The following is a 26,458-nucleotide window of genomic DNA, read 5'->3' as shown; positions in this document are numbered from 1 at the left end:
TCTGAGATTGATCAGAATTAAGATACCATTAGAAAATTTGCCCTTTTTCTTCATGACCTGAGAATAATCTACACTTTAAAAAAATCAACATAGTTTAGGGGCATAGTAACCCTGAGGGTTGGTTTGTGTTTTTGTTTCCAGATAGTCTAACACCAGTAATTCAACAGATATTTGTTGAATTTGTAGTCCTTTTGTAGGAGCTATAGGCACAGCTGAGTTGTTTTGCTGGCTATGTAGTGATCTCATGTTACATACTTCCTAAGAAAGCCTCCAATGGCCCTTTGTTGGGACTGGGTATCCCTTTGATGGGCCCCTACATTGTATTGCCCACAATATTATATTGCCATTGCTTATTAACTGTCTATCTTGCCCACCAAACTGTGGGTATTATTTGATTAAACACCCAGATTATGGTCCTAATCATTTTATCCCCCTCTCCTGACTGCTGACTGGCCATAGTAAATGCTCATTAAATATGAGCTGACTACAATGTCTGGAATAATAGCATAATAACACTAAACACTAGGAGAACTATTTTACACAGACTTTCTAAGTAAACTAGTGGAAGTCAGAAAACATTCTTGACATTTTTTAAGAAGGAAAATTAAAGATTTAAAGAACAGGTTCTTAAACCAGATTAAAATCTCGGTTTTGTATAACCTAGAGTAAGTTTCTTAACCTCTGTCTGGATCAATTTCCTTGTTAGTGAAGTGGAGATGACCATACAGGACTCTTGAATAATAAGTGAGCTAATGTACATAAAGCACCTAGAACACTGCTGGCCTGAAACAAGTGCTCAATAAATTGTAAAAATGCATCCCCATTGATTAGTAGCAACTAAGAAGCACTTAGAAAAGCTCTTCTAAATTTGTAATATAGGTTCCTTTTGTAAGTAATAGACATGATGATCCCCTTTAGTGAATTTCCAAGTTTAATCTCCTGGCTATGTAATAAATTAATTATAGTGATTGCCCCTTATTCATGGTTTTGCTTTTCAGTTTCAGTTGCTTCCAGTTGTGGTCAACTGAAATCTGACACATAACTTTTATTATAGCATGTTGTTATAGTTGGTCTATTTTATTATTAGTTATTGTCATTAATCTCTTACTGTGCCTAATTTCTAAATTAAACTTTATCACAGGTATGTATGTATAAGAAAAAACATAGTATATGTAGGGTTTGATACTCTCCACAATTTCAGGTATCCACTGGAGAGTCTTGGAACATATCCCCTGTGGAAAAAGGGGAACTATATTGTATATTTATTATATTAGAGTATGTTAGTTACTTATTTAAAAAATATTTATTGAGTATCTACTCTGTACTAGGCACTACGTGGACCTGGGAAATTAAGTGGTGAAAGAAGATGATCAATATTTTAAAACAGAATTATTTAGAACTTTTTTTCAAGAAAACTCTCCTATGCATACATAACGATTCTTTCCAAAGCTTAGCATCTTTGCTGTTAGAAGTGACAAAGAACTGTAATACCTTTATAGCTTTATTCTTATCATAACATGATGCATACAATCCCTTTTGCTTTAAGATGTGAAAGTCGCTTGAACTTCCTCAGTCGCTGTCTGAGGAACTGTGTATAAAGCCAATAGCTCCCAGAAGTGAAAAACTCTCTCACATTTGCCCAGCTCCTTAGCCATAGCCCCATAAAACTGTGAAGAACTAGAGAAAGAAAGAAAGTGAAACAAATTTGAAAACCAAAAATTATAAAGAATCACACAGCAACTAATCCAGAAAATACCTGAGATATAACCTGAGATATTGAGCTTTATCCAATTTCCTTCTGCAACAATGAGCAAAGAAGATTCACTCAGAGGAACAAACTCCACCAGTGTCAGTGATAGAGGAGTCTAGACCTGAAACTTTAGGAGCAAAACAAGGAGAAATGTAGAGTTAAATAGGTAAGTGCTTGTGGAAGGAATAGAATTTATGCAGTTCTACTCAGGTGTTCAAGAAGAAATGTAACCATCATGTTTCAAAGTAGGATTAAAAGGGGGCACCTAAAATAACTGTATTCTTGATTCCCCTGCCCCCAAATTTGAAGAGGTAGTGCTCTTCCTGCTCTGGGTGGACAATGCAGCTGGACACATTTGTCAAGATATGGAGTGAGCCTGACCTGTGGTGGTGCAGTGGATCAAGCGTCGACCTGGAATGCTGAGGTCGCTGGTTCAAAACCCTGGGCTTGCCTGGTCAAGGCACATATGAGACTGGATGCTTCCAGCTCCTCCCCCTTCTCTCTCTCTCTCTCTCTTCTCTAACATAAATAAATAAATTTAAAAATTAAAAAAAAAAAGATATGGAGTGAAACTTCATCCAATCATTCAGAGTCTCCCAAACAGATAGTTTGATTATATTCCCTGTCCAGTGAAACCATCAAAATTTTCAACTTTGTGTAAAGTTTCTCCCAGCCCCCAACTCAGAATAGCTCAGGTTAGAAACCTGCATTGGGAACAACACGTTTTATTTGCTCTCCATTTCCCTGCGTGGAACTTCTACTTTTCATGCATTACGCTGCCTCTGGTCTCTCCAGCATTAAGCAAGGAGAGCAGGTGGAGGGAGAAAACCCCCAGCATGCTGTCTACTTGTGTTGTCTCCAAACTTTGAAGTTGTTTAACATTGACTTTTCTCCTTATGAGGTGTTTTCATGGTGTGTTTTTTTGTTTGTTTGTTTTTTTCTGCTCACACTCATTCCATGGCCAAGAGTGTTTCTCCTGCACTTCCCTTGAGGGGCAAGTGAACACCTCTGACCCACTTCCGGTCCATAGCAAGTATTTATGTATCCTTTGCCCCCAAAAATGTCTCAAAGGACAGGCCACTCCATGCAGTCCCATCTCTTCACTTTGAGTTCAGAGCTCTAGCTCATGGCCTCTTATCCTTTAGATTTCTCAGTGTTTCAAACACCAGATGCTATGCCTCCAAACTCCAGGATACACATGTAAAATTCTTCACAGGGTCCCACTAAAGGATCCTTTCCTAGGCTTGATTTGAGGGACAATCTTACAGTACACTGACAGCACTCCCAAAAGCCCTCTTCTAAGATTATCTCTTCCAACCTCTTTATTAGTACAGTGGTCAGTTATTAGCTAAGGGTCACAAAACCTGTTCCTGGTCGTGTTAGCTCCAATTTGGTGGGCCCCCTTCTTACTTTGGAGTGTAGGCCAAAGGGCCTAGTTTGAGGGCATTGACAGAACTGAGGCAGAAACAATTCTTTGTTGTAAATCTGTTACAGTAGGTATCATCCTTTTTAATAGCTTATGTTGTGCTCTGCAGCCCACTGTGTGCTAAAGCCAGGAGAGGGGTAAAGACTAACATAAAGGAAAGCAGAGAACTGGCTACCAAACCCGTGTGTGAGAACAGGAGTTTCTGGATGAAGGAAGAATGGCACAGGGGATAATTTAAAAGATCACCTAAGCTAATGATACAAACAGAATTCCAGCCTGGTTTTAAGTACCAGTAGCTCCAGTGATGTGCAAGGTGAGGGCCAGGTTAACAAACAAAGACGGCCAGGTAAACACTGGCCATGCCAAGATGACCAGTTTTACCAGAGGACAACATAGAACTAGATAAATGACTTTCCTACCTCCCCGTAGACAATTTTTTTAAGGGAGAATTAGGACAACGGGGAAAGAGAAAAAGAGGCCTAATTGATGGCAAAGAGGCTGTTTTAAGTCAGAAATCTGAATTTAACAGACAAGTTAATGTTGAGAGACCAGATACATGGGAACTTTCTAAAAGTCTCCACACCACCTGAAGGCTTTTTTTCTTTTTCAAGATTTTATTTATTGGTTTTAGAGAGAGGAGAGAGAGAGAGAAGCAGGAAAGAAGTAAGTATCAACTTGTAGTAGTTGCTTCTTATATGTGCCTTGACTGGGCAAGCCTGGGGTTTCAAACTGGCGACCTCAGCATTCTGGGGTTGATGCTCTATCCACTGTGTGACCACAGGTCAGGCCACTGTCTGAAGGTTTTGCTGAACTTGAGTATTTGGGATCAGTTCCATCCACCTAGGCACCTCTCAATTGTTTACTGTTCCATTCAAGAGCTGTGTCTAAGGAATGAGACAGTATGCTTAACCTGGCTTCTCTGAGAGGACTGTGCAGGCTTTCCAGGTCACACCCAGAGAAGCAGAAACAAAAGAATCTCCAAACTTCCTGCATGCCTCAGGCCAAGAAAGAACAAGAATTCCCTTAGAGGGCCTTTCTGTCCTCTTCTTCTCCATCATGTTTGATGAGAATGTGAAGTTATAGCCTCCATTCTCTTTAAACTATGAATTATAGAAAAATTGATTTGAATGTTTCAGGCTGGAGCCTTACTGTATACAAAGGTCCATGGATGACGACAGTCTCAACATATGACATTTCGAGTTTACAATGCTCACTCCCATAAAAACTTTAAAAAATGAGACGTGAGTGTTTCTGCTTATGCTGTTAGCGTCGTACTTATGGACTATGTGGGCGAACTACTTTGGTTGTGCCTGTGGTTATTGACAGAGTACTCTCTCAAGGCAGACAGTGCAAGAAGCAGGATGGGGCAGGGAAGAAAATGAGCAAAGATTTAGTCTCATCAGGAGTCTAGTTTAACCAGATTCTACTAGAAAGCTATGAACTCTACCACAGAATGGGACCAACGAAAGGGATGCAGGCTGGTTTGTTGCATTCCTGAATCAGATAAGTGATTAACGGTCAGGAGTAAGGGTTTTATAACCTCTTAGGCAAGATAGATGTATTTGGCCAAAGGCTATTGCCTGAAGAAGGTGGCAGCTGTGAGCTAACACAGCATTGTAAAGAAATCTGGGTGTGGCATTCTAGATGTCTTTGTTTCAAAAAAACAGTTCTTCACATGTAGTCCCAGCAATATCAGCATTGCCTAGCAACTTGAGAGCAATGCAAATATATACTTAGGCCCTGCTCCAGACCCATGGAATCAGAAATTCTGGGAGTGGGGCCCAAGAATGTGTTATTTAACCAACTTTCCAATGTTGCTAATATAGCTCAAATTTGAGAATCGTGGTTGTAAATGGTATTGCTTTTCCTCTGAAGTATCAAATACCACCAAGTCCATGGATGGAGCTGCGGAGTAACATGATTTGTAGGCAATGAAAAGTACATCATTTTTTTTTTCCTATTGATTTGAGAGAGAGAGAGAGACAGGAAGAGAGAGAAAGGGGGTAGAAGGGAGACAGAGAGAGAGAGAGAGAAGAGTCACTCGTTTCACTTCTTTGTTCCTTTTAGTTGTGCACTCATTGCTTCTCATATGTACCCTGACCTGGGGGTCAAACCCACGACCTCTGGCACACCAGATCAATACCAGCCACTGAGCAACTAGGCCAGGGCCTGAAAACTGTATCATCTTAATTCTCAAAATATTGTCTTCTATGGTATCAAACATCAAAAATTCACTCCCAGTCCAAAATTCTGACCATATGACACAGGCCTAAAGAAAGCAGTGATACCAATGTGTAACTATTGCATAACTATCAAATGTTCTGGAAAAATAAGATGCTAAGACAAGATAATTGACTTTTTAACTTTTGAATACATAGTACTTAGTTGGGGCCTCTAGCCTTTGGATCATCACATTTCCTCTTTCTATTTATGACACATAATTAGCCAATTCTTCTGGTCCTTGTAACCAAGACCCTTCTAATCTTTTCACCTGCCAGAAATGTGCAGTCTACTTGATTTCTAACCAAATTATCTGTCATTTTTTCCTAAATTTTTTTAAAACATCTTTGCTAATTTAATCCTCAAAGCAACACTATTCTTCTGAAATATTTTCAAAAAGCACTGATTGGACATAATTGTTTCATCCTCCCAGGAAAATAGAGAATCATTTAAATTAGAAAATTATAAAGTTTCAAATATCAACCCAATGCTCCATATTTTTTTACTTAACAAAAAACATTCTCAATAAAACACTCCACTTCTCAATTTTCCTTTTTTAGAGCTCATCACTCCATTTTCCTTTCTTAGAGCTCATCATTTTTACTTTTACTAAGGGAGGCTGAATTCTCCAAAATATAACTTTTCTAAATCAGATCAGGCACTGAGAAAATAAGAGAAATCAGCTCTTTGAACTGAAAAGAAAACTCTGTATCATAGTTCATTAGTAAAATCACACAATGCCAAAAATTTTTATTCTTATTTATCTCTCCAATACTAGTTTGTCCTCTAATCAAATTTTTAGAGAGAAGCCAAGATACAATTACACTATTCTTTATTCACAAAATGACATGAAACATAATTAAACTCAATGCCTCAATATTGGCAATTCAATAATTTAAAATGTATTCTTTAATTTAAACTTTCAAAATGTAATTTGGAAAAATAAGATTCCCATAAAATTATTTCCAAAAGCAGAAAGATAGGCTAAAAATTGAAGCATGACAGATTTCTAAGAACACAATTTCAAAAGGTTCTAGAATCCCTTCTAATGGGGAAGAAACTGGATCTTATAAACTTTGAAATGGTCAATAGTAACTTTAAATTTTCTGGAGGAAAAAAATCTATTTTTATTTAGCATGCTATAGGGAAATGTACAAAAAGATGTTTTATGAGAAATATTAGTTCAGTTGGAATGTTTCAGGCATTCATGATTTGTGAGCTATGTTATTTTTGCTTTATCTTTATCCTAAATGCAAATTTCAATAAGATACATTTATAATGGTATATTTGTCTATTACAATTAACTTATGAACTTAAAATTTTAAAGTTTCTATTCATCAATATTAACCACATAGCTAAATGGTTTTTGTTTTATCTGAAATTTTGCCACAGGGATTTTTCTTTTTTTTTTTTTTTTTTTTTTTTGGTGCATCAGAGAACATTCTCTTTTTTTTTTTTTTTTTAATAATTTTATTTTTTTAATGGGGTGACATCAATAAATCAGGATACATATATTCAAAGATAACAAGTCCAGGTTATCTTGTCGTTCAATTATGTTGCATACCCACCACCCAAAGTCAGATTGTCCTCTGTCACCTTCTATCTTGTTTTCTTTGTGCCCCTCCCCACCCCCTATCCCTCTCCCATTCCCTCCTCCCCCCCATAACCACCACACTCTTATCAATGTCTCTTAGTTTCACTATTATGTCCCACCTACGTATGGAATAATACAGTTCCTGTTTTTTTCTGATTTACTTATTTCGCTTCGTATCATGTTATCAAGATCCCACCATTTTGCTGTAAATGTTCCGATGTCATCATTTCTTATGGCTGAGTAGTATTCCATAGTGTATATGTACTTCTTAGTGGTCTGTAATTCCCTTTACAACTTAATTTTTAAAAACATAATATACCATTGTGAACATAACTTTAATTAAGTTTCAGCAATACATGCATTTTCTTAATTGTATAATACAACATTAACATTGAATCTCATTAACATTGAATTCTATAATCCTCATATTAGTTCTTTCAGTTAAATGGAAACTAATTTATCCATTTTAATTAATTGTGATTTGTTTTTTGTTTCTTAGAGCTCAACTTCTAGATTATAAGGTGGCTCTGAACTTGACCAAGTATCTCAAAATGGAAAAGGACTTTTTACCATGGAAGAGAGTCATTTCAGCTGTAACCTATATCATTGACATGTTTGAAGATGATAAAGAGCTATACCCAATGATTGAGGTGATGTTATTGACATATCTTATGAAAGTAAATATTTAGTCATTAGCAGAATGGGAAAATTTCTGAGAGAATGAGCTTCTGGAAGACAAAAACGTGTCTCATTTGCCAAGTGAAATCAAAGGAAAGTACAGTGACTTGACTAGTCAAAGCAGAAATGCTATTTATTTTTTCAACTTGAAATGTATCAATATTTTTGGTTCAGTGTACCACTTAAAGCTATATTTTATAATTAATATTTTATTTAAAATAGGCAACATTTGAAATCATAGATACTAACTAGATCTCATTTTTAATGGATTCATTTCATCAAAATGAATTTATTCTTCTCAAAATATAACATCATATTTCTTTATTCTTACTGCTGTTATTTCCACATGAGATTTTATTATAAGATAGTCATTCTAAATAATTTGCTCTGTGATTTCTGTGGCACTTTGGTAAAACACTTGTAGTATAAGCAAATTCTGGATTCAAATCTCTGACTTTTTCACTTAGTAAATGAAAAAACTTGTACAAATAGTTTAATATTTGTAAGACTTAATTTCCTTTGTACAATAAGATTGTCAGCACTTGGTGGCTTATGGTAATGGATAGTTAAAATTATATAATATAAACATCCTTTGTAAATCCAAAGGCAATATACAAATATTGAAATAATAGTATTATTTTTAGTGCAGCAAGTATGTCAAGTGTTAGTCTAGCCCTAGCCGGTTGTCTCTGTAGATAAGAGTGTTGGCCTTGTGTATGGACATCCCAAGTTCGATTCTGGTCAAGGCACAAAAGAGACCATTTGCTTCTCTCCCTCTTCCCTTCTGGCAGCCAGTGGCTCAACTGGTTTGAGTGTAGCCCCAGGTGCTGAGAATAGCTTGGTTACTTTGAGGAGGTCAGCCTCAGGCACTAAAAATAGCTTGGTACTCAAGCATTGGTCCCAGATGAGTGACTCCAGGTGGATCCTGGTTGGGGTGCATGCAGCAGTCTATCTCACTATCTCCCCTCCTCTCAAAAAAGATATTATTTTATTTCTTACCCAATATTTTATAAAACATTAGAGAATGTTCAGGATGTTCTTATCTTTACAATTGAAGCAATATTGCAATGTGATAAGCACTGAATACATCCCTTTTCTAATGATAGACACAAAGTTCTCTGAACTAGTAGGAAAAAAGGTTACAACTGGGGGACTGTATAATATAATAATTGAAAGACTGAATAATTGAAATGATGAATCATTGCTAATTGTACCTGGTGCTTTTATTTCAGGAATACTTCCAAGATCAAGTGAAGCCGACTGCAGATATTCTGACATGGAGTGATACTGGAAACCACCTTACAAAGTTATTTTTTTGCATTTTTAAAACTAATATCTATTCAACATCTGTTTGTGTGTTTTAAAATGAGTTTAAAAGTGCTTAAAGTCCAGCTCTGTGTGTGTTTGCTTTCTAAGGTTACTCCGTGCCTCTGTGCTAGGGCTCGCCTGCAAGATGGGAGACAAAGAGGCCTTGAACAATGCTTCCCAGCTATTTCAGCAGTGGCTGACTGGTACTGTAAGGTGACTGTTCCATTTGTTTGCATCTCTAGAAGACTTTAAACTGCAACACAAAAAATTAAAATATCTGAGACACTGTTTATTGTTCTAGGATTCCTGCAAATCTCAGGCTTCTGGTCTATCGGTATGGAATGCAGAACTCTGGCAATGAGGCTTCATGGAACTACACTCTTGCTCAATACCAGAAAACTTCATTAGCTCAAGAAAAAGAAAAACTGTTGTATGCATTAGCATCAGTGAAGGATGTTACTCTTTTGTCACGGTAGGTTTGAGCTTTTTTTTCCCTACTTCTCTGAATGGTATTTGATGGTTTCAGTGTCACAATTTCCTATAGATATTAATAAAGTATGCCATCTTTCTAAGAAAATCTATTAAAAATTATTTTCTAGTCCAAAAACAAACTAACTCTGTAATAGTAGCTTAAACAATCAAGAAAATGTAATTTCATATGAAAAAATTCTAGAGGTAGACAGTTTTAGCTGTGTGCAGTGGTTCAATATTTTCATGCAAGACCTAGGTTCTTTCTCTTTCTGTTTTGTCATCCTCCACATGCTGCATGTCTCGTGACTTCCAGAGTTCCAAACATTTTGTCTTTATACATATACGTTCAATGGCAGAAGGACGGGAGCAAAAGAACCCCTCCTCACAAGGATATTTTATGTTAAGAGTTCAGTTATTGCCACTTCCCCTCATAATCCACACCTGGGCTATGAATTTAGTCTTCCCACAGCTCAACTGTGATTCAGTGGCCCGCCATCCTAATCACCCTTGATCATTCTAGGTCATACCACATGATCATTTAAGGACTAAGATGAACTTGAATTCCTTTGACTGATTTGGGTCACTCACGATACTCTGGGTCTGGGATAGGAGCACTAGCTTTCCTAGGATCAAGGACACTTTGATCCAAGCCCAGAACAAAACTGGTTTCTGTAAGCAAAGGAGGAATATCTGTCAAAATATACATACACATACAAATAAAATTTATTTACATTTCACTCAAAAGGTGTGGACTTCCTGAAGCTCATCTATTATCAAATTTTCTCCTATTCCACACTATGCCACAAGTCAAACTAACTTATGCTTTAATTCATTTTTTTTGCTTTTAGTTTCTGATTTATATACTTTATTCATTTAGCCAAATATTATTATTTCCTTTCCACATATAGCTTTATAGATGTGGGACTAAAAATAAGTAAGACTTGATATCTACCCTTGAGAAACAGAAGTGAATGGGAAAGGCCGAAAGTAAATTATAAATTACCGTGCAATAACCAATTTGCAAAGACTACCAGAAACTGTTTTTACCTGGCAGGACCAACAATAAACCTTTACCATCTTGCCTCAAGGCTATATGTCAATTCTGCTGCTCACTACTCTAAGATAGTCTACCAAGAAATTGATCATCTTGATAGTTCACAGAATATCACGGTGACCCATTACTTGGATGATGGCATTGTGCTGAATGTATCTGATGAGAAAATTAGCAAGGAGTCAGATGCCTTACTAAGACTATTGTGAACTACAAGGTAAAAAATAAATTACACAGAAATTCAGAGGCCCATCATCCTAATGCAATTTCTGGAAGTTCAGTGGTCTAGAGCAGTGGTCCCCAACCTTTTTTGGGCCACGGACCGGTTTAATGTCAGAAAATATTTTCACTGACCGGCCTTTAGGGTGGGACGGATAAATGTATCATGTGACCGAGACAAGCGTCAAGAGTGAGTCTTAGACGGATGTAACAGAGGGGAATCTGGTCATTTTTTAAAAATAAAACATCATTCAGACTTAAATATAAATAAAACGGAAATAATGTAAGTTATTTATTCTTTCTCTGCGGACCGGTACCAAATGGTCCACAGACCGGTACCAGTCTGCAGCCCGGGGGTTGGCAACCACTGGTCTAGAGCATGTTGAAATATTCCCTCTACAGCCATAGCATAAATTTAATAATAATTTATTGGTTTGGTTACTTAATCTATTGATTTGGACTTTGAAATAATACTATGATTATAGCCAACTAATCTTACCACATAAGTTACATTAGGATGTTGTTTTTACAATCTGTGAAAGAACAAATAAGACTTAACTGTTATACCACAGAAAATTAGAGTATAAATACTTTTTCTTAACTTACTGGCTCCTTTTTTATAGTTAAGTGAGATAATAAGCAAATGGGCTGAATGGTTTATTTAATAGACACAATTAAAAAATGTTTTTGTTCTTTATTTATTGGGGTGACATTAGTTAATAAATTATATAGGTTTCAAGTGTACAATTCTTTGATACATGATCTATTGAATTCTGTTCCCACCACACAAAGTCAAATCTTCTTCCCTTGCCATATATTTGATCCTCTTACCCCAGCCCCCAGCCCTATGGTAACTACTATGCTATTGTCTATGTCTATGAATTTTTGTGGGTTTTTTTGTCATTTTATTTGTTGCTTTCAGTTTCATATTTCACATATAAGTGAAATCATATGGTTCTCGACTTTTTCTGTCTGATTTATTTCACTTAGCATGATATTCTCAAGATCCAACCATGTTGTCACAAATAATTAATAGTTAAATTGTTTTTAAAACTGTTTTTAGTACTTTCAAAATAATTTGAGTTTTAGTGTTTCTGTACTTTATATTTCACTAGTCCTCAAGATCATAGATTGTTTTTGAAAAAGAGTTAAAATTTTATAAAATTTTATATTGTGTTTCATTATTTGTCATATTTACTTAACTTGTTTGGTTGTTGCCTCAGGAATTGGATTACAGAAATGAAAGCTATGTTCTATTGGAATTTAGCTAAGGGTGAACATTAAAGTTCATTTTGAACTTTTGGTTTCTCTTAGGTATTTGGATTTGCTCAAGGACTCAAACCTTATTAAAACTCAGGATGTGTTTACAGTCATACGATATATCTCATACAACAGCTACGGGAAAAGGATGGCCTGGAATTGGATACAGCTCAACTGGGAATATCTAGTCAACAGGTGGGATGACCAGACAATGGTTTGTTCTCTTGATTGGATACTATCTACAATTCTTTTTTTTTATCTTTACTGTACTTTCTCTGACATATATACAATATCTGAAATGATAATTTATCAGAGGCAAAGGACTATGGTGTTTTCCTTCTAGAGAAGAAATATACTAATTGTCATAATTTTGGGGGAAGTAAGTATTGTTTCCATCTGATCTATAGAATTCTGAGATCTAGAGAGATGCCTAAATCACATTAGTTTTAATTTGGTCATAACAAGTTAATATAATTCTTCCTGTTGTGACACCACTAGTATAATGCCAGACACATTTTTAGCTCTCTAATTATTTAATGAAAACTGAGAATTCCTGGACATGGGTTCAAATTAGAGCCCTGAACTTACTGATCTTATATGAATGATAAATTTTATTTCCTTTGACTAGATAATTAAACTTTGGGTATTTTGAAAAGTCCTTAAAAAGAAACTGTACTTCCCAGGCAATAACAGCTTTAAAATGGAAAATAGCAAATTAACTAAAGAAATGCTTTCCCAAATGATTTATTTCTTTAGTCCTATACAAAGGAAATATTGCTGTTCTTGGTCCTCATCCTCTAAATGCAATGCTTATTTTCATTAAAAAGATATTTCTCTGACAGAGTATAAAATAGAACATAGATTATATATTCCAAACAAATGTGAAAACATTGACTAAAAGCACTTTGCCATCTGTAGTCTCCACACCAGGAAATAACCTCTGTCATCAATCTCCTCTGTCTTCCCATCAGCACTGTCTAATTGACTGCCTTATCAAAAATATTAACTATGGGCCTTGACCAGTTGGCTCAGTGGTAGAACATCATCCCAGTGTATGGACACCCTGGGTTTGATTCCCAGTCAGAGCACACAGGAGAAGCAACCCTCTGCTTTTTCACCCCTCCCCCCCCTCTCTAGTTCTCTCTTCCTCTCCTGCAGCCATGGCTCGATTGGAGAGGTTGGTCCCAGGTGCTGAGGATGGCTCTATGGTCTCACCTCAGGTGCTAAAATAGCTCAGTTGCTGAGCAATGGAGCAACGCCTCCAAATGGACAAAGCATCCCCCAGTAGAGGGCTTGCCAGCTGGATCCCAGTCTGGGCACATATGAGAGTCTGTCTCTCTGCCTTCCCACTTCCTAATTTTAAAAAAAATGAAAAAAAAAAAACATTAACTATGATAACTTTTATTTCTGTTATTTTTTCTACCCTACAGTTCATCAGGGTGCCATTATGTTGATTCACATTTCTTATCCTTCTGAGATCCAGATACAATCTCTAGCTCTCAACCAAGATATCCTCCTTTGCTTTTTGCGTGTTTGTGATAAATGTTTGCCTTTTCTACTCTTGCAATGATTGATTGTAATTGCTCATCCATCTTTATGAAGGTTGACTGATAATGTGCCCATGTGCACGTGATGCTTTGTCCATCTGTTTGTAATTGTTTCAATAAAATGCTTGGTTTAGAAGTTATAAATCTACCTACTCAGAACATTTTATTATCTTGGGGTAATAGTTTATATTATGCAAGATAATACCTTCCATGTTGAAAGATACATGCTCATGACAATTACTGTGTATTTTGTTTTAATTGAAAAAAACTATAAAACTTATATTGGTATATGCTTCAAGAAACTTATGTAGATGAAAAACAATGCTTACTTTTGAATTATTGTGAAAAGATAATTAAAATGTTCACTTTTCAAATTGTTTATTAAATAGAATATTTCTCAAGACCTATTTAAATAGCTCTGGCATAATATATTTAAAATAATACATTTTTTATTTTTAAAAATTAGTTCATTGTTATTCTTTTTTAAAAAAATTAAGAAATAAAAAAACAAACAAACAGGTAGTACCTTGTCATAAAAGTAAAAAAATCTGGCCTTAAAATAAATCTATCAGACATAATACTGAATTTTTTTCAAAAAATAATAAATTGAGAAACCATTTACATTGTTGGTTCCAAAACCCTCACCCAAGGCTTTTAATATTTCTTCAAAATCTAGTGATTTAATTCTCATGAGGTATGATTTCAAATAATCTCAAACATAAAGTTATGTAATAACCATATGTCAGACACACACAAACACACAAAATGCCCAATATTAATTATGGCTAGTTTGAATAAATAGAATTTTCCCATTAAAATTGGATAAGACAAATTAAACAGAAATGAACCAAGCTTTATCCAAATATTTCCAAATTTTTGAACATTTTTCAGACTTCAAAATTAATGGTTTTACTACCTCCATTTCTGAAGAATTTATTGTCATTTTTAAATAAGTAAATGCTTTTTAATAAAGTTTTTGTCATGTGACTTTTATGACAACTGATGGCCACACCACTAATGTTCTTTCTAGTTTCAGACTTAACCATGAAGTTCCAAAGATACCGCACTTCAGACTTGATTCTTTGCTTTTATTTACTCCTCTAAACTCTTAGATGAAACTGTGAAGTTGTATGAACCCAGTAAATGAATAGTGTGGTATGATAGTTTGGTTTTAATTTGTGACTATAACTAAAAAATTAAATCAATACAATATAATTAAAATCATTTAAACACTATTCATAAACCAAATAATTTAATAAACAAAACTTTTGTGTGCATCAAAATCTCTTGTTTTTAGGAAACATAATAATACTTTTATAAATATTAAGTCCAAAAAGATTATTTTCATATAATTAAATTTCAAAATATTTAAGATATAGTTAAATGTTTATTTTAGTTTTAAAAGTAATCAATATAATCAATATATTGCATATTTCTCCTTAAGTGCCAAATTTATGTGACACCGGTTTTAGTTCTTATACTTTTAATATTTATACAGTCATTGTAGTTTTTATTCAATCTGTTCATTGTTAGTTTCCATATATATCCTTTAAGACACAAAACAGAAAAGAAATATTACAGAAATTATAGAAGGTTACTGATAAAAAATATTTTCTTACCTATAATTAGCAGACTTTCTTTTAATATATAGAATATCATGATAGTAACTTAGTGTGGTTTCCTTTTTTAAATCTCCATTTTCTTATTACAATATTAGCATGTGTTGTTTTGCACAAAATACAGATAAGCAAAAATAAGGACATAAAAATCGCCCATAATTCCACCACCTAGAAATAGCACCCATTGTCAGTCACATTATTGTTTTTCCTGTCATTTTTTATGGCTGTTTATTTATTTATTTACAGAAATGAAATCACATTATACTACATAAAGTTTTTTAAACTTTTTCACATCATCCTATATTGTTATTTTTAATATTCAATTGTATTTTAATGTGTAGATACACATTAGTTTATTTAGGTAGTCTCCATCTGTTGGATAATAGGCTTGTCCTAAACTTTCCGCTATATAAATAATGTATTCATAAACATCTTTGAAAAACTAAATTTCTTTATTCTTTTTCAATGTTTTGACAATTTCCTTAGGATACAAATAATACTAGAAGTAATACTTCTGTATTAAAGGATGTGTTCATTTTTAGGGTTTCTGATGAAGGCAGCAGAATTGTTACCCAGACAAAAATTTTACTAATAACTCTGCCTATTTTTATAACCCTTGCCAATAGCCAGTTCTGCCATTTTTAAATATTCTTGCTAACTGAATAGGTGAAACTTCATATCTCATTTTAAATTATAATTCTTTCATTCAGTAAGTTTTATTAGCATCAACTATGTTCTAGGCACTGTGCTTGGCATTGAAGATATAGTGGTAAAGAGAAAAAAATAAGTTCCTTGTTTTCATGGATCTTAGAATCTAGTGATGGAGACCAATACTACATAAAGAATCATAGAAAAACATATATATTTATAATTGTAATAATAACAAACAGAAGAGGTTTAGGGCACACTGAAAGAATATAAAGGGAAAAGCAGTCAAATCAAAAAAATTAGAGGTTAAGGGTTTCTCTAAGGAAGTGACGATTGTGTTGAATTCTGAAGAAAGGGCAGAAGTTAATTAGGTGAACAGGAGGTGAAGCACTGCTGGCTGAATACTTACTATGAGAAACAAGGAAAGATAAGGGCCAAGCTTTGCAGGGCCATGTTAAAATATAGGCTTTTGTTCTAAGAGCAAGAAGTCACTAAAAGATTATAAATAAAAAATGGATTGTTCGATTTTACTTTGAAAAGAAAGTTCTGGTGCTGAGGTAAAGTACACACCTAGAATGAAGCCAGAGTGAATTTAGGAAAAGCAGTTAGAGAAAAACTGCAGTAGTTTTGGCAAAAGATAATGGTAGATTTCACTATGGATATAATGGTGAAGATGAAAACAAAAGAACATTTAGAATTGGGTGGTGGAAGAAATGGAAGACAAAGGCGCAGTGTCAAAGATAATGCCTAGATTTCGAGAAAAGATAAAATTTGCAAAAGAATGATATGTGCAGCTTTTTATATATGATGTTTCTGATTCTCTTTTGAGATGCTAAAGTGAAAAGTGTTTCGAGGAAATTATAATTCCTCATCAAATGCTACTTAAGTTTTGAGTAAACTGAAGACTAAAAAATGCCCATTAGATTTATTGGTATAAAAGTTATTATAACTCTAGAAAGAGCTTCCCAGTGGAGTGATAGGAGCAGAACCCAAACTAAAACAAATTAATGAGTCAGTGATAAAGAGGTAGAAACAAGAACTGGAGAAAAATACCTTGAAAGGTTTGACTACAAATAAGGAGGTGAGATAAAGAAAACTGAGAGAGATACTAGATCAAGGGAAAGGGCTTTTTAGATGAAATATACTTTTAGTATGTTTAATATATATAAAAGCTGATAAGATCCAGTGAAGAATGAGTGATTTAATTGTGTAAGACAGAAAAAATATTTTTTAAAATATAGTTTTTAAGAAAGTGGGCCTGCCTGACTTGCGGTGGCGCAGTGGATAAAGTGTCAATCTGGAAACACTGAGGTTGCTGGTTCAAAACCCTGGCTTGCCTGGTCAAGGCACATATGGGAGTTGATGCTTCCTGCTCCTCCCCCTTCTCTCTCTCTCTCTCTCCCCCCCTCCTCTCTAAAATGAATTAAAAAAAAAAAAAAAGAAAGTGGGCCTGACCAAGCAGTGCAGTGGATAGAGCATAGGACTGGGACACAGAAGACCCAAGTTTGAAACCCCCGAGGTCACCAGTTTGAGTGCTCATCTGGTTTGAGCAAGGCTCACTAGCTTGAGCCTAAGGTCGCTGGCTTGAGCAAGGTCTGCGGTAACCCCTCAGTCAAGGCACATATGAAAAAGCAGTCAATGAACAACTAAGGTGCCGCAACGAAGAATTGATGCTTCTCATCTCTCTTTCTTCCTGTCTTTCTGTCCCTATCTATCCCTCTCTCTGTCTCTGTCAAAAAAAATATAGAAAGAAAAAGAGTGGGGGAAGATAAAAACTACAGCACAATTGATAGGTGGAAAATAAGTATATTTGTAAGCTGAATGGTATAGAATGGTATAGGAGTTACTATGTATTTTCTCTGTGAAATAGACACAAGTCCATCTTTTTGGGAAGGAAAGAAAGAGGGGGAGTGTTTAGAGGTTGGAAGAGAGTAAAAAGATTTGAAAAAGGCAATTGAAAGAGGAAGAAAATGAGTTGGCCAAGGCAATATAGGAGGATTCTTAAGGTGGAGAACTTATTTAAGCTAGATATCCATGAATTTATAGTGAGACATTATGGAGAAAACTGAGCAGCTTCCCTTGATAAAACTTGGCCACTTGGTGCAAATACAGAGTAATTGGCTGTTGATGTCATCCAAAGCTGGAGTTTTGCTAGATACAGTAAATTATAAGGGAACACGGGTAGAAATGTTATTGAAAATGATAGACTGTGAAATTTAAACTATATAAGGAAATAAGCAAAATAAAAAGAAGTAGTGATGGTTCAGGAGAAAGGAGGGGTAGGGATGGCCCAATGGGCCAGGAATGCAGGTAAAGGAAAAAAACAATCATAGTGGAAACTGAAAGGTAAATTATGCCATGGAGGGTGCATAAACAAGTCATTTTCGAGGAAGAGTACTTATGGATGATCACAACGTATGATGATGCAAATTGGTGGGTCAAGTAGAGTGAGGAAAATGTCACTAGAAATGTGGAGGTCAAGCTAAGATGTTATAGTGATTATTCATGTGGACCCTGAAGTTACTCAGCACGATAGAATGGCTTGGAGTTAGGTGCCAAAGTGTTCCATAAATGAATTGAAGAGAAATAACCTTAAGGAACATAGCTTTTTAGAGAAATAATGGTCTGGCAGCAGGAATAGGGAGCACAGCACAACTGTTCCATTTTTGACTTGGTGTAACAAAGGGTGTGGGAAAATAAAGAGTCCCCAAACAAGAACTGGTGTTTCTTGTAAAAAAAAAAAATAGTTCCAGAGAAATAGGTTGAAGGGTTGAAGAGACTGGAAATCTAGTAGTCTAAGTCAGAGAAGCAAGGAGGTACACACATTATTAGGGACAGTGTTGGGAATAGATGCCTCAGGGTCTTAGATTTTGGATAATGACTAATTATGTTAAGTAAAGGGAAATTGCTTGCCTTAGACTTCTAAGACAAAAGATGAAAGACATGGTGGATTTAAATTCAGTGGTGTCTGTGATAGGAGTCAACATTGGACTTAGTACACTGAAGATCATGGTTAATAATTAGAACCTTTTATCTTTTTGGTATATTTTCTTTTTCTATTTCTTCTGCAACTACTGATTCATTCTTTTGCTAATGACATGTCTGCACGTTTCTCCCTCTTGCTAATTTAAGGGTCTTTATATAGTGAAAATATTTGCTCTTTTTACAACAAAGTAATAAATTTTTATTTTAAGCATTTTTAGTATAAAACTTTTAACAATGTGTATGAAACAAACTTTATTAGTTTTTATCTTTTGGTTTCTGCTTTTGCTATGTAATATTGTTTAAATGTAAATTTTCTCCTACTGCTATATACTTTATCTATTATGTTATTTATCTTATCCTTCCCCAACATTTCAAAATTTTAGATGCATTTTTATGGGGGGGGGTTCTTGCACAGTGATTAGTTGTGATGAGATGTTAACCTGTATCACACTCATTGGTGTTATGGTCTGTAAGGATTTCTGATTCTTGTTTTTTAAGAAAGAAAACATAAAAGGTACAAAAATAGGGGTGATATTCTATTTTTGCGCTTAACTTCAAGTGTCTTTCTTTAGCCAGGCTGAGACAGATCATAACCAAAATATGCAAGTAGCTAATAAAGCTTTCTGAAAGAAAAAATAAAAGCCGATTTTCAAATTACTGTATCTTCTGGAAGATGGATGAGTATTAGTTAATATAAAGGTAATAAGAGTTTTTCTACTGTAACAGAAACATAGAAATTTAGCACCTGGAAAGATATAAGTAATCGTCTCCAGAAGTGAGCAATTCCAAGTTGTTGGATGGTTTTGCTCTTTGAAGCCTCGGACCTTATTCTTACTGTGTGGTTGAAACATGGAAAGGGGGAAGGAAAAAACAAGAAGTCTAAAGCAAGCAATTTCTTTCACTTAAGGAGACGAAAGTTACTTCTGCTCATGTTTCATTGACAAGAATTGGGTCACCTGTTAACACCTCTCAAGGAGGGAAGCTGCAAAATATAGTCTGTAGCTGGCTTCCCTGGTGTGCAGAAAAAAAGGAGAACTGATCTGGATAATACAACAAGCAGTCTACCACCTCTTCGAAAGTTGGTGTGACTCTGTCTACAAAAGGAAGTACAGAGTTTACCAAGAATTTCTCCCAAATAGAATTATTTTAAATTAAATGTTTTGCTCACTTTGAAAAGCACTTAAAAAAACCCCATAAAATAAAAAGGAAATGTTTTCATCTAGAAAAAAGACTTAAAATTCTGTGAAGTTACAATACATTCTCTTTTACTCTCTTAAATTTCTCTTCAGATATACACTCAATGACAGAAACCTTGGCCGAATTGTCAACATAGCAGAGTCATTCAACACTGAACTGCAGCTCTGGGAGGTATGGAGACAAATTCTTCTGTACTTGTCTTAGAAGGGACAAAATCAAACTTTGCTAAAAAATAGAGATGATATTTTCTCTATTAAGATCAGAGAAGGCAAGGAAAGAAATAATTCTTCTATCTAATTAAATGTACACCTATATTTTTCTAAACTGAAGAAAAAAATCAAATAAGCAAGAAAAACACAAACTAAAATCTGAGAAAATGAGATTTAGTCTCATGAGACCATTCAGCTTACCAACATATGAACTGTATGTCTCTTCTTTGCTTATAAATGTTACCTTGAAATAAATTGGGCAAGATATGACTCCTTTCAGAATTCATAGTTTTGGAATTTCAAAACTTAACCCAAATATTTTAGGTTCCAAACATCTCAATTCCCAGAGGGGAAAAATGTAGATTAATGTTGGACACATTGTATGGATTTTCATTATCTGTGTAGTAGATATTGGAATATTAACGTTCTTCTGTGTGTTAAGAAACAAAATAATTCTGATTTTTGTAAATAACAAATAATACTATGGTTGAGTTTGGGGGAGAGTTTTGGAGGAAATTAAGAGGATAGAATGAAGTTTAACAAAGATTTATTTATGAGTCCTTAAGAAGTGAACTCTAAGTATATTAAAACGCTCTTGACCCCTGAAATGAAAGACTAAGCAAAGCCATCATTCTACACACTAGTGTTCCAGGGACTGCCCTGAGGCACGCACAGAAAACAGAGCAACCGGCAGACGCAGGAACAAACAGCTGCTAGTGTGCTGCCCTCTTTCCAAATATGTTAGCATCTCTTGTGACTTAAAATGCTGCCAGGCATTCAAAAGCCATGAGTGCTCATGGCTGTCCTGAGAGACGGGATCAATCTAAATGATAGACCAAAAGGTGTATCTCAATGTTGTGCAGGGATACTGAATTTCTAGGTAAGAAGGAAACAAATCCAGTTGTGTAAATGAAGTTCTTGAAGAATAATTGGGCTTAAAGTGACTTTCTTAATTATTTCTCTCTCTTTTATAGATGGAGACTTTTTTCAAAAAATATCCCGAGGCTGGAGCAGGAGAAAAACCTCGGGAGCAAGTGCTGGAAACAGTGAAAAACAATATTGAATGGCTGAAACAAAACAGACAGAGTATAAGCGAATGGTTTTCTGATTTACCCAGGAATGGTTAATGTGCTCAAATATCATCTGTTGTTTCTACTATTAAGCATTTCATGACCTAATAAGCACTGTGGAGGGAACCTTATACAGAGAGAGATACTGTCTTGTTAACTATTATGTTTTATGTTTATGATGTTTTACAAACCTTTAATATTGTTCATCTGTTTATGAAGGAAGATACTAATAGGGTAGTTAATGTACTCAGGGATTTCATCTAAGTGTACTTTATAGGAGATTCATTACAAACTGAAAAAATTTAATAGCCACTTTAATGTCTTTAAATATAACTTTATATTTTAAACCTGTGAACATAGAACAATTTGGTCTTAGCTTTACATTTTAGCACCAAAGAAACACCAGTAATCTTTTCTCTTGATTGATATTTAAAGTTTGAATACTAGTACTTGAGGGTCCAAAACTATCATCTTAATCTTTATGCTGTTATTCAGAATTATATAGATCTAATATCATTTTATTCATACATGTCTTATTCCTTTAATCCTACCAAAGTAACTGGCCTTAAATTTTACTCAAGGATTGCATGAATTAACCAAAGAAAGGGCTGCTTTTATAAAATCAACATGAGAACTCTCATCTCTTTTTAAAAATAAATCTGAATGATTACCTTAAAAATATATATTGTTTCTTAGTGTCACTTGACTCTTGAATAAATAACAAGTGCAGTGTCCCTTAAACAATTTAGCACAATGCAACTATGATTCAAGAACCGAGCCTTTTTCATGCTTGGTACTCTATTAACTTGTTCCATTCACTGCAAAGCCCCCTCCAATATGCTATGAAATTAGAGGGAAGATAATGCTTAACTCTGCTCCATGGATTTTAGAAGAAAAAGGCTAAATAATTGGAAACTGGTAAGGAAGAAGCAAAGCCTGATTATTCTATAAAACTAAATGGCATTAGAATTTAGCTTCAGCCTAACCTAACAATCTAAGTGTGAAAACGAGGGAACACATGGATGTCTCCAGCATGACTCTGCATATCTGAGGATGTATCTTCTTATAGTAACTTTTATGTATAAACCCCTATCCTAATCCATACAGAATAGCACACATCAAATTTATATTCATGACTTGATTAAAGACATCAGTTATGTTTAATATGGGTTGATGCCTAGTAGATCCACAATTTAGGAGAAAAGATGGTAAATTACTATGTTCCCATCTTTATCTCTAGAAAATCTAAATGTATTTGAAAACTTCAGAAGTATGTTATAATTTAAGATTGGCTGGATGTTTACTGAGGCAGATGAAAACAATCAGAATCCTAGCTTTTGACTTTATTTACATAATAATGTGCCCTAATCAAGTTCTCTCTAACTTTGTAAACTTTCTTACTGCTATCTCTCAATGATCTTTTCCTAATCCACACAGCTAAACTAACAAATTCAAATGTAGACTTGGAAGAAATAAAAAGATTAAAAAGAAGCATTTTCCAGACCAAAACTGTAAAAATATTATTTTAAATTACTTCAGAAGAAAAAGCACATTGACACCATAAATCACCAGGAACACTACACTATGCTCATGGGGATTTACACCCTAACTTCAAATTAACCATAATCAAAACCAGCACTTGAAGTCTATGTATTGTTTCAAGTATACAAAGAAGGAAGTAGAATGGTTTATCCTTCTACTTTATGTAATATGTGAATTTTTTATAAAATAATATAAGATGGTAAGTAAAACAGATTTCAACTTGTCTACAAGTCATTCTGTTTTATTCTGTTTTAAGCACTAAAATTAAGAATGAGTTGGTTAGTTCTCTTTAGCCCATGTGAAGAAGAGCTGTGCGCACTTTGCCGTAATTACTCCCATCAGGCCTTTCTCAAACAGTGTCTGGCTTTTAAAATTAGGTCGATGACCAATAAATAGACCTGTGCCAAGCACAACTTACCACTGTACTGACTTGGTTTGGTCACAGTTTTCACAAGAGAAAAATTAGTGTGTTGTTTCCAAAATGAAACCACAGTAAAACCATCAACTTTAAAAATATAACTGGAAAAAATTATCAGAAATGTCAGGGAGGAAGGAGGAGGGCCAGTTACTGCCTTTCCTCTAGGCAGCTTACTCCTGTGTTTCAGATCATTGTTATGCACTCTCATAAATTAAACCAGTAGTTTAAATCATAAAACGCGAATGTAAATGTAACAGGAGAGGAAGGTCTGGGAAGTGGAGATACACAGCTGGGTTGAGGGCAATAGAATTCCTACAGTTTCTTCATGCTGGTGAAGTATTAGTCCAAAATCAGATAAATATGAGGTGGGAACAAAAACCTCAGACAGTTATTCTCAAAGGAGATCAGGGATAAGGAGGGAACTAGAGAATGGGGAGTAGAATTACCGATGGAGCTTTCCAAAACATTGCTAACCAACAATAATAATAATGATAGCAAGTACTTTTTATTTACCAGGCACTGTAGAACAGCACTAGTACTCCACATGCATTACATTTTATATATATTTAAACTTTACAAAAAACCCATGAAGTGGTACTGTTCATACCCCTATTTTACAGATGGAGAAACTAACAGAAGTTACAGAACTTGCCCAAGGCCATAAAAGTAGGATCTGGCACCAGCCAACATTTGAACCTAGGGAGATTATCACCAGAACCGGTGTTCTTAACCACTATATGAGAGTAGAAACATACACACTAAAATTAGAGTGACCTGGATTTGAATTTCAGCTACATGGTAGTCCAGTGCCCTTCACCTCTTAATTGTTCAGTTTCCTTGTCTATAAAATGGGGATAAAATAATAACTACCCTAATGGGTTATTGTGAGAATTAAATGCAAAAAATGCGTGTAAGTGATGCATGTACGGGAAACAACCATACAATAAACATTAGATATATTAAAATAAAAAAAAATTAAAAAGGAAACCAGCCTTGAAAATTCCCTGAGCAGACAAAACCAGGTTAGTCATATAAGCAAAACTTAATTTACCTTCGTTTTCAACACTAAATTGACCTGGGTCATTTCTTGTTTATACCTCTGGAAATCATAAACTAAACAAAGTGTTTCCAAAGGTTGATATGGTGTAAGCACTAACCAATACCCTATCACGTAAGAAAATTCTAATACTATAACCAATCACTCAGAAAAATAAACAGACACTGCTTTCTCACTATATAAATGACTTTATAACAATATACCCTTGAGCCTCACTCCATGTTTTGGTTTGAGTGTTCCCATGAACTACCTTTTTAGTGTGCGCACAATAAATTGTTACTAATTACTCCTTCAGTGGTTCATTGGTTTTACTTTGGCTCTATCTGAAATTCTGGTGTTGTTGAACCGCAACTCACTATCTGGCACCCATACTCCACTTAGCAAATGTTAATTGAACAGAGTCATAACAGAACTACTAAAATATTTGAATAGATAAATAATATACTGAAAATAAAGACTTAGAGATACTAATTTTATTTTTTTTTAATGCAAAGTGACTAAAGTAGCAATAGGAACAGGCACAACTATGCAGGAAATCTCAAGTGATGAGAAACCAAATAAACTGCCTTTCTTCTCAGCACCACCAACTTTACTTAAAGCAAAATATATAATTAGTCTTCACTGGGTCACCTCATATTCACTCAGTTCAACACAATATAATTTTTGCTTCTGAAAACATTCTTGCTAAAATATCATTGACCTATTATTGATCACTAAGTCAATGGGCAATTTTTCATTTTTTCTCTTAACTTTACAATCATTAACGAGGACAACTGACCACTACTTCTGTATTAGTTTGCTAACACCGTCCTAACAAAGTATCACAAATTGAGTAGCTTACACAATGGAAATGTGTTGTCTCACAGTTCTGAAGGTTAGACAGCTAAATCGCAGTGTCTGCAGAGTTGTTTATTTCTGAGGGCTTAAAAAGAAAGGTCTGTTCCAATTCTCTGATGGAGACGGCTTTCTTCATGTTGACATGACACTCTCCCTGTATCTCTGTGTCCAAACTTTCCTTGTTATGAGAACACTAGCCACATTAGATCAGGCCTACCCTAGTGATCTCACTGTAACTTGATTATCTCTGTAAATACTCTATCTCCAGCCTGACCAGGCAGTGGTGCAGTGGATAGAGCATCAGACTGGGATGCGGAAGACCCAGGTTCGAGACCCCAAGCTCGCTAGTTTGAGTGCGGACTCATCTGGTTTGAGCAAAGCTCACCAACTTGGACCCAAGGTCGCTGGCTCCAGCAAGGGGTTATTCAGTCTGCTGAAGGCCCACGGTCAAGGCACATATGAGAAAGCAATCAATGAACAACTAAGTCGGGACTAAAAACTGATGATTGATGCTTCTCATCTCTCTCTGTTCCTGTCTCCATCTATTTCTCTCTCTGACTCTCTCTCTCTCTCTGTCTCTGTAAAAAAAAAAAAAAAAAAAAGACTCTATCTCAGAAATGGAGCCAGGGGTAGGACTTCAATATATGAACTTGGGGAGGGGAAACACAATTCAACCTTTAACACTCTCTTTCTAGACATTTTCCTCCTATGGCTTCTTTAGAGCTCTCTCATACATTTATGACTACTTTCTCATTCTCTCTTTCTGGTTTCTCTTCCTTCACCTGATGCTTAAATATTGATGTTTGCCAGAATTTTATGCTCCTTCTTCCTGTTTTTCTTTCCACCTGCTACCCCTAAGGTTTCATGCCTGCATGACTTTATCCTGTACATTGGGGTACATCCAAATTCTATATCTAAAGTCCAAGCTCTTTTTTTTTTTTTTTTTTTTTTTTTGGTATTTTTCTGAAGCTAGAAACGTGAAGAGACAGACCGACTCCCGCATGCTCCCGACTGGGATCCACCTGGCACGCCCACCAAGGGGCGACGCTCTGCCCACCAGGGGGCGTCGCTCTGTTGCGACCAGAGCCATTCTAGCACCTGAGGCAGAGGCCAAGGAGCCATCCCCAGCGCCCCGGCCATCTTTGCTCCAATGGAGCCTCGGCTGTGGGAGGGGAAGAGAGAGACAGAGAGGAAGGAGAGGGGGAGGGGTGGAGAAGCAGATGGGCGCTTCTCCTGTGTGCCCTGGCCGGGAATCGAACCCGGGACTTCTGCATGCCAGGCCGACGCTCTACCACTGAGCCAACCGGCCAGGGCCCAAGCTCTTGCATTTGTCAAAACTCATAGCATTTTAC

The 26,458-nt window shown here is 35.4% G+C and overlaps 1 protein-coding gene across 1 annotated transcript in view; it reads left to right on the top strand.

The window, feature by feature from the left end:
- Positions 1–21,935, top strand: part of ENPEP (glutamyl aminopeptidase) — a 116,459-nt gene extending 94,524 nt beyond the window's left edge. Inside the window, exons 14-20 of the mRNA XM_066278647.1 lie at positions 7,490–7,640; positions 8,901–8,974; positions 9,085–9,189; positions 9,278–9,448; positions 12,032–12,172; positions 20,066–20,144; positions 21,157–21,935. Coding sequence (XP_066134744.1) covers positions 7,490–7,640; positions 8,901–8,974; positions 9,085–9,189; positions 9,278–9,448; positions 12,032–12,172; positions 20,066–20,144; positions 21,157–21,309 — 874 coding nt within the window. The 3' untranslated portion in view covers positions 21,310–21,935. The remainder of the gene's footprint in view (positions 1–7,489; positions 7,641–8,900; positions 8,975–9,084; positions 9,190–9,277; positions 9,449–12,031; positions 12,173–20,065; positions 20,145–21,156) is intronic.
- Positions 21,936–26,458: the final 4,523 nt, after the last annotated feature.

The sequence above is a fragment of the Saccopteryx bilineata genome, chromosome 5 (assembly GCF_036850765.1).
Source record: "Saccopteryx bilineata isolate mSacBil1 chromosome 5, mSacBil1_pri_phased_curated, whole genome shotgun sequence".
Lineage (NCBI taxonomy): Eukaryota > Metazoa > Chordata > Mammalia > Chiroptera > Emballonuridae > Saccopteryx > Saccopteryx bilineata.
Note: the sequence above shows the minus strand (reverse complement) of the source record. Positions and strands in the feature narration are given on the sequence as shown.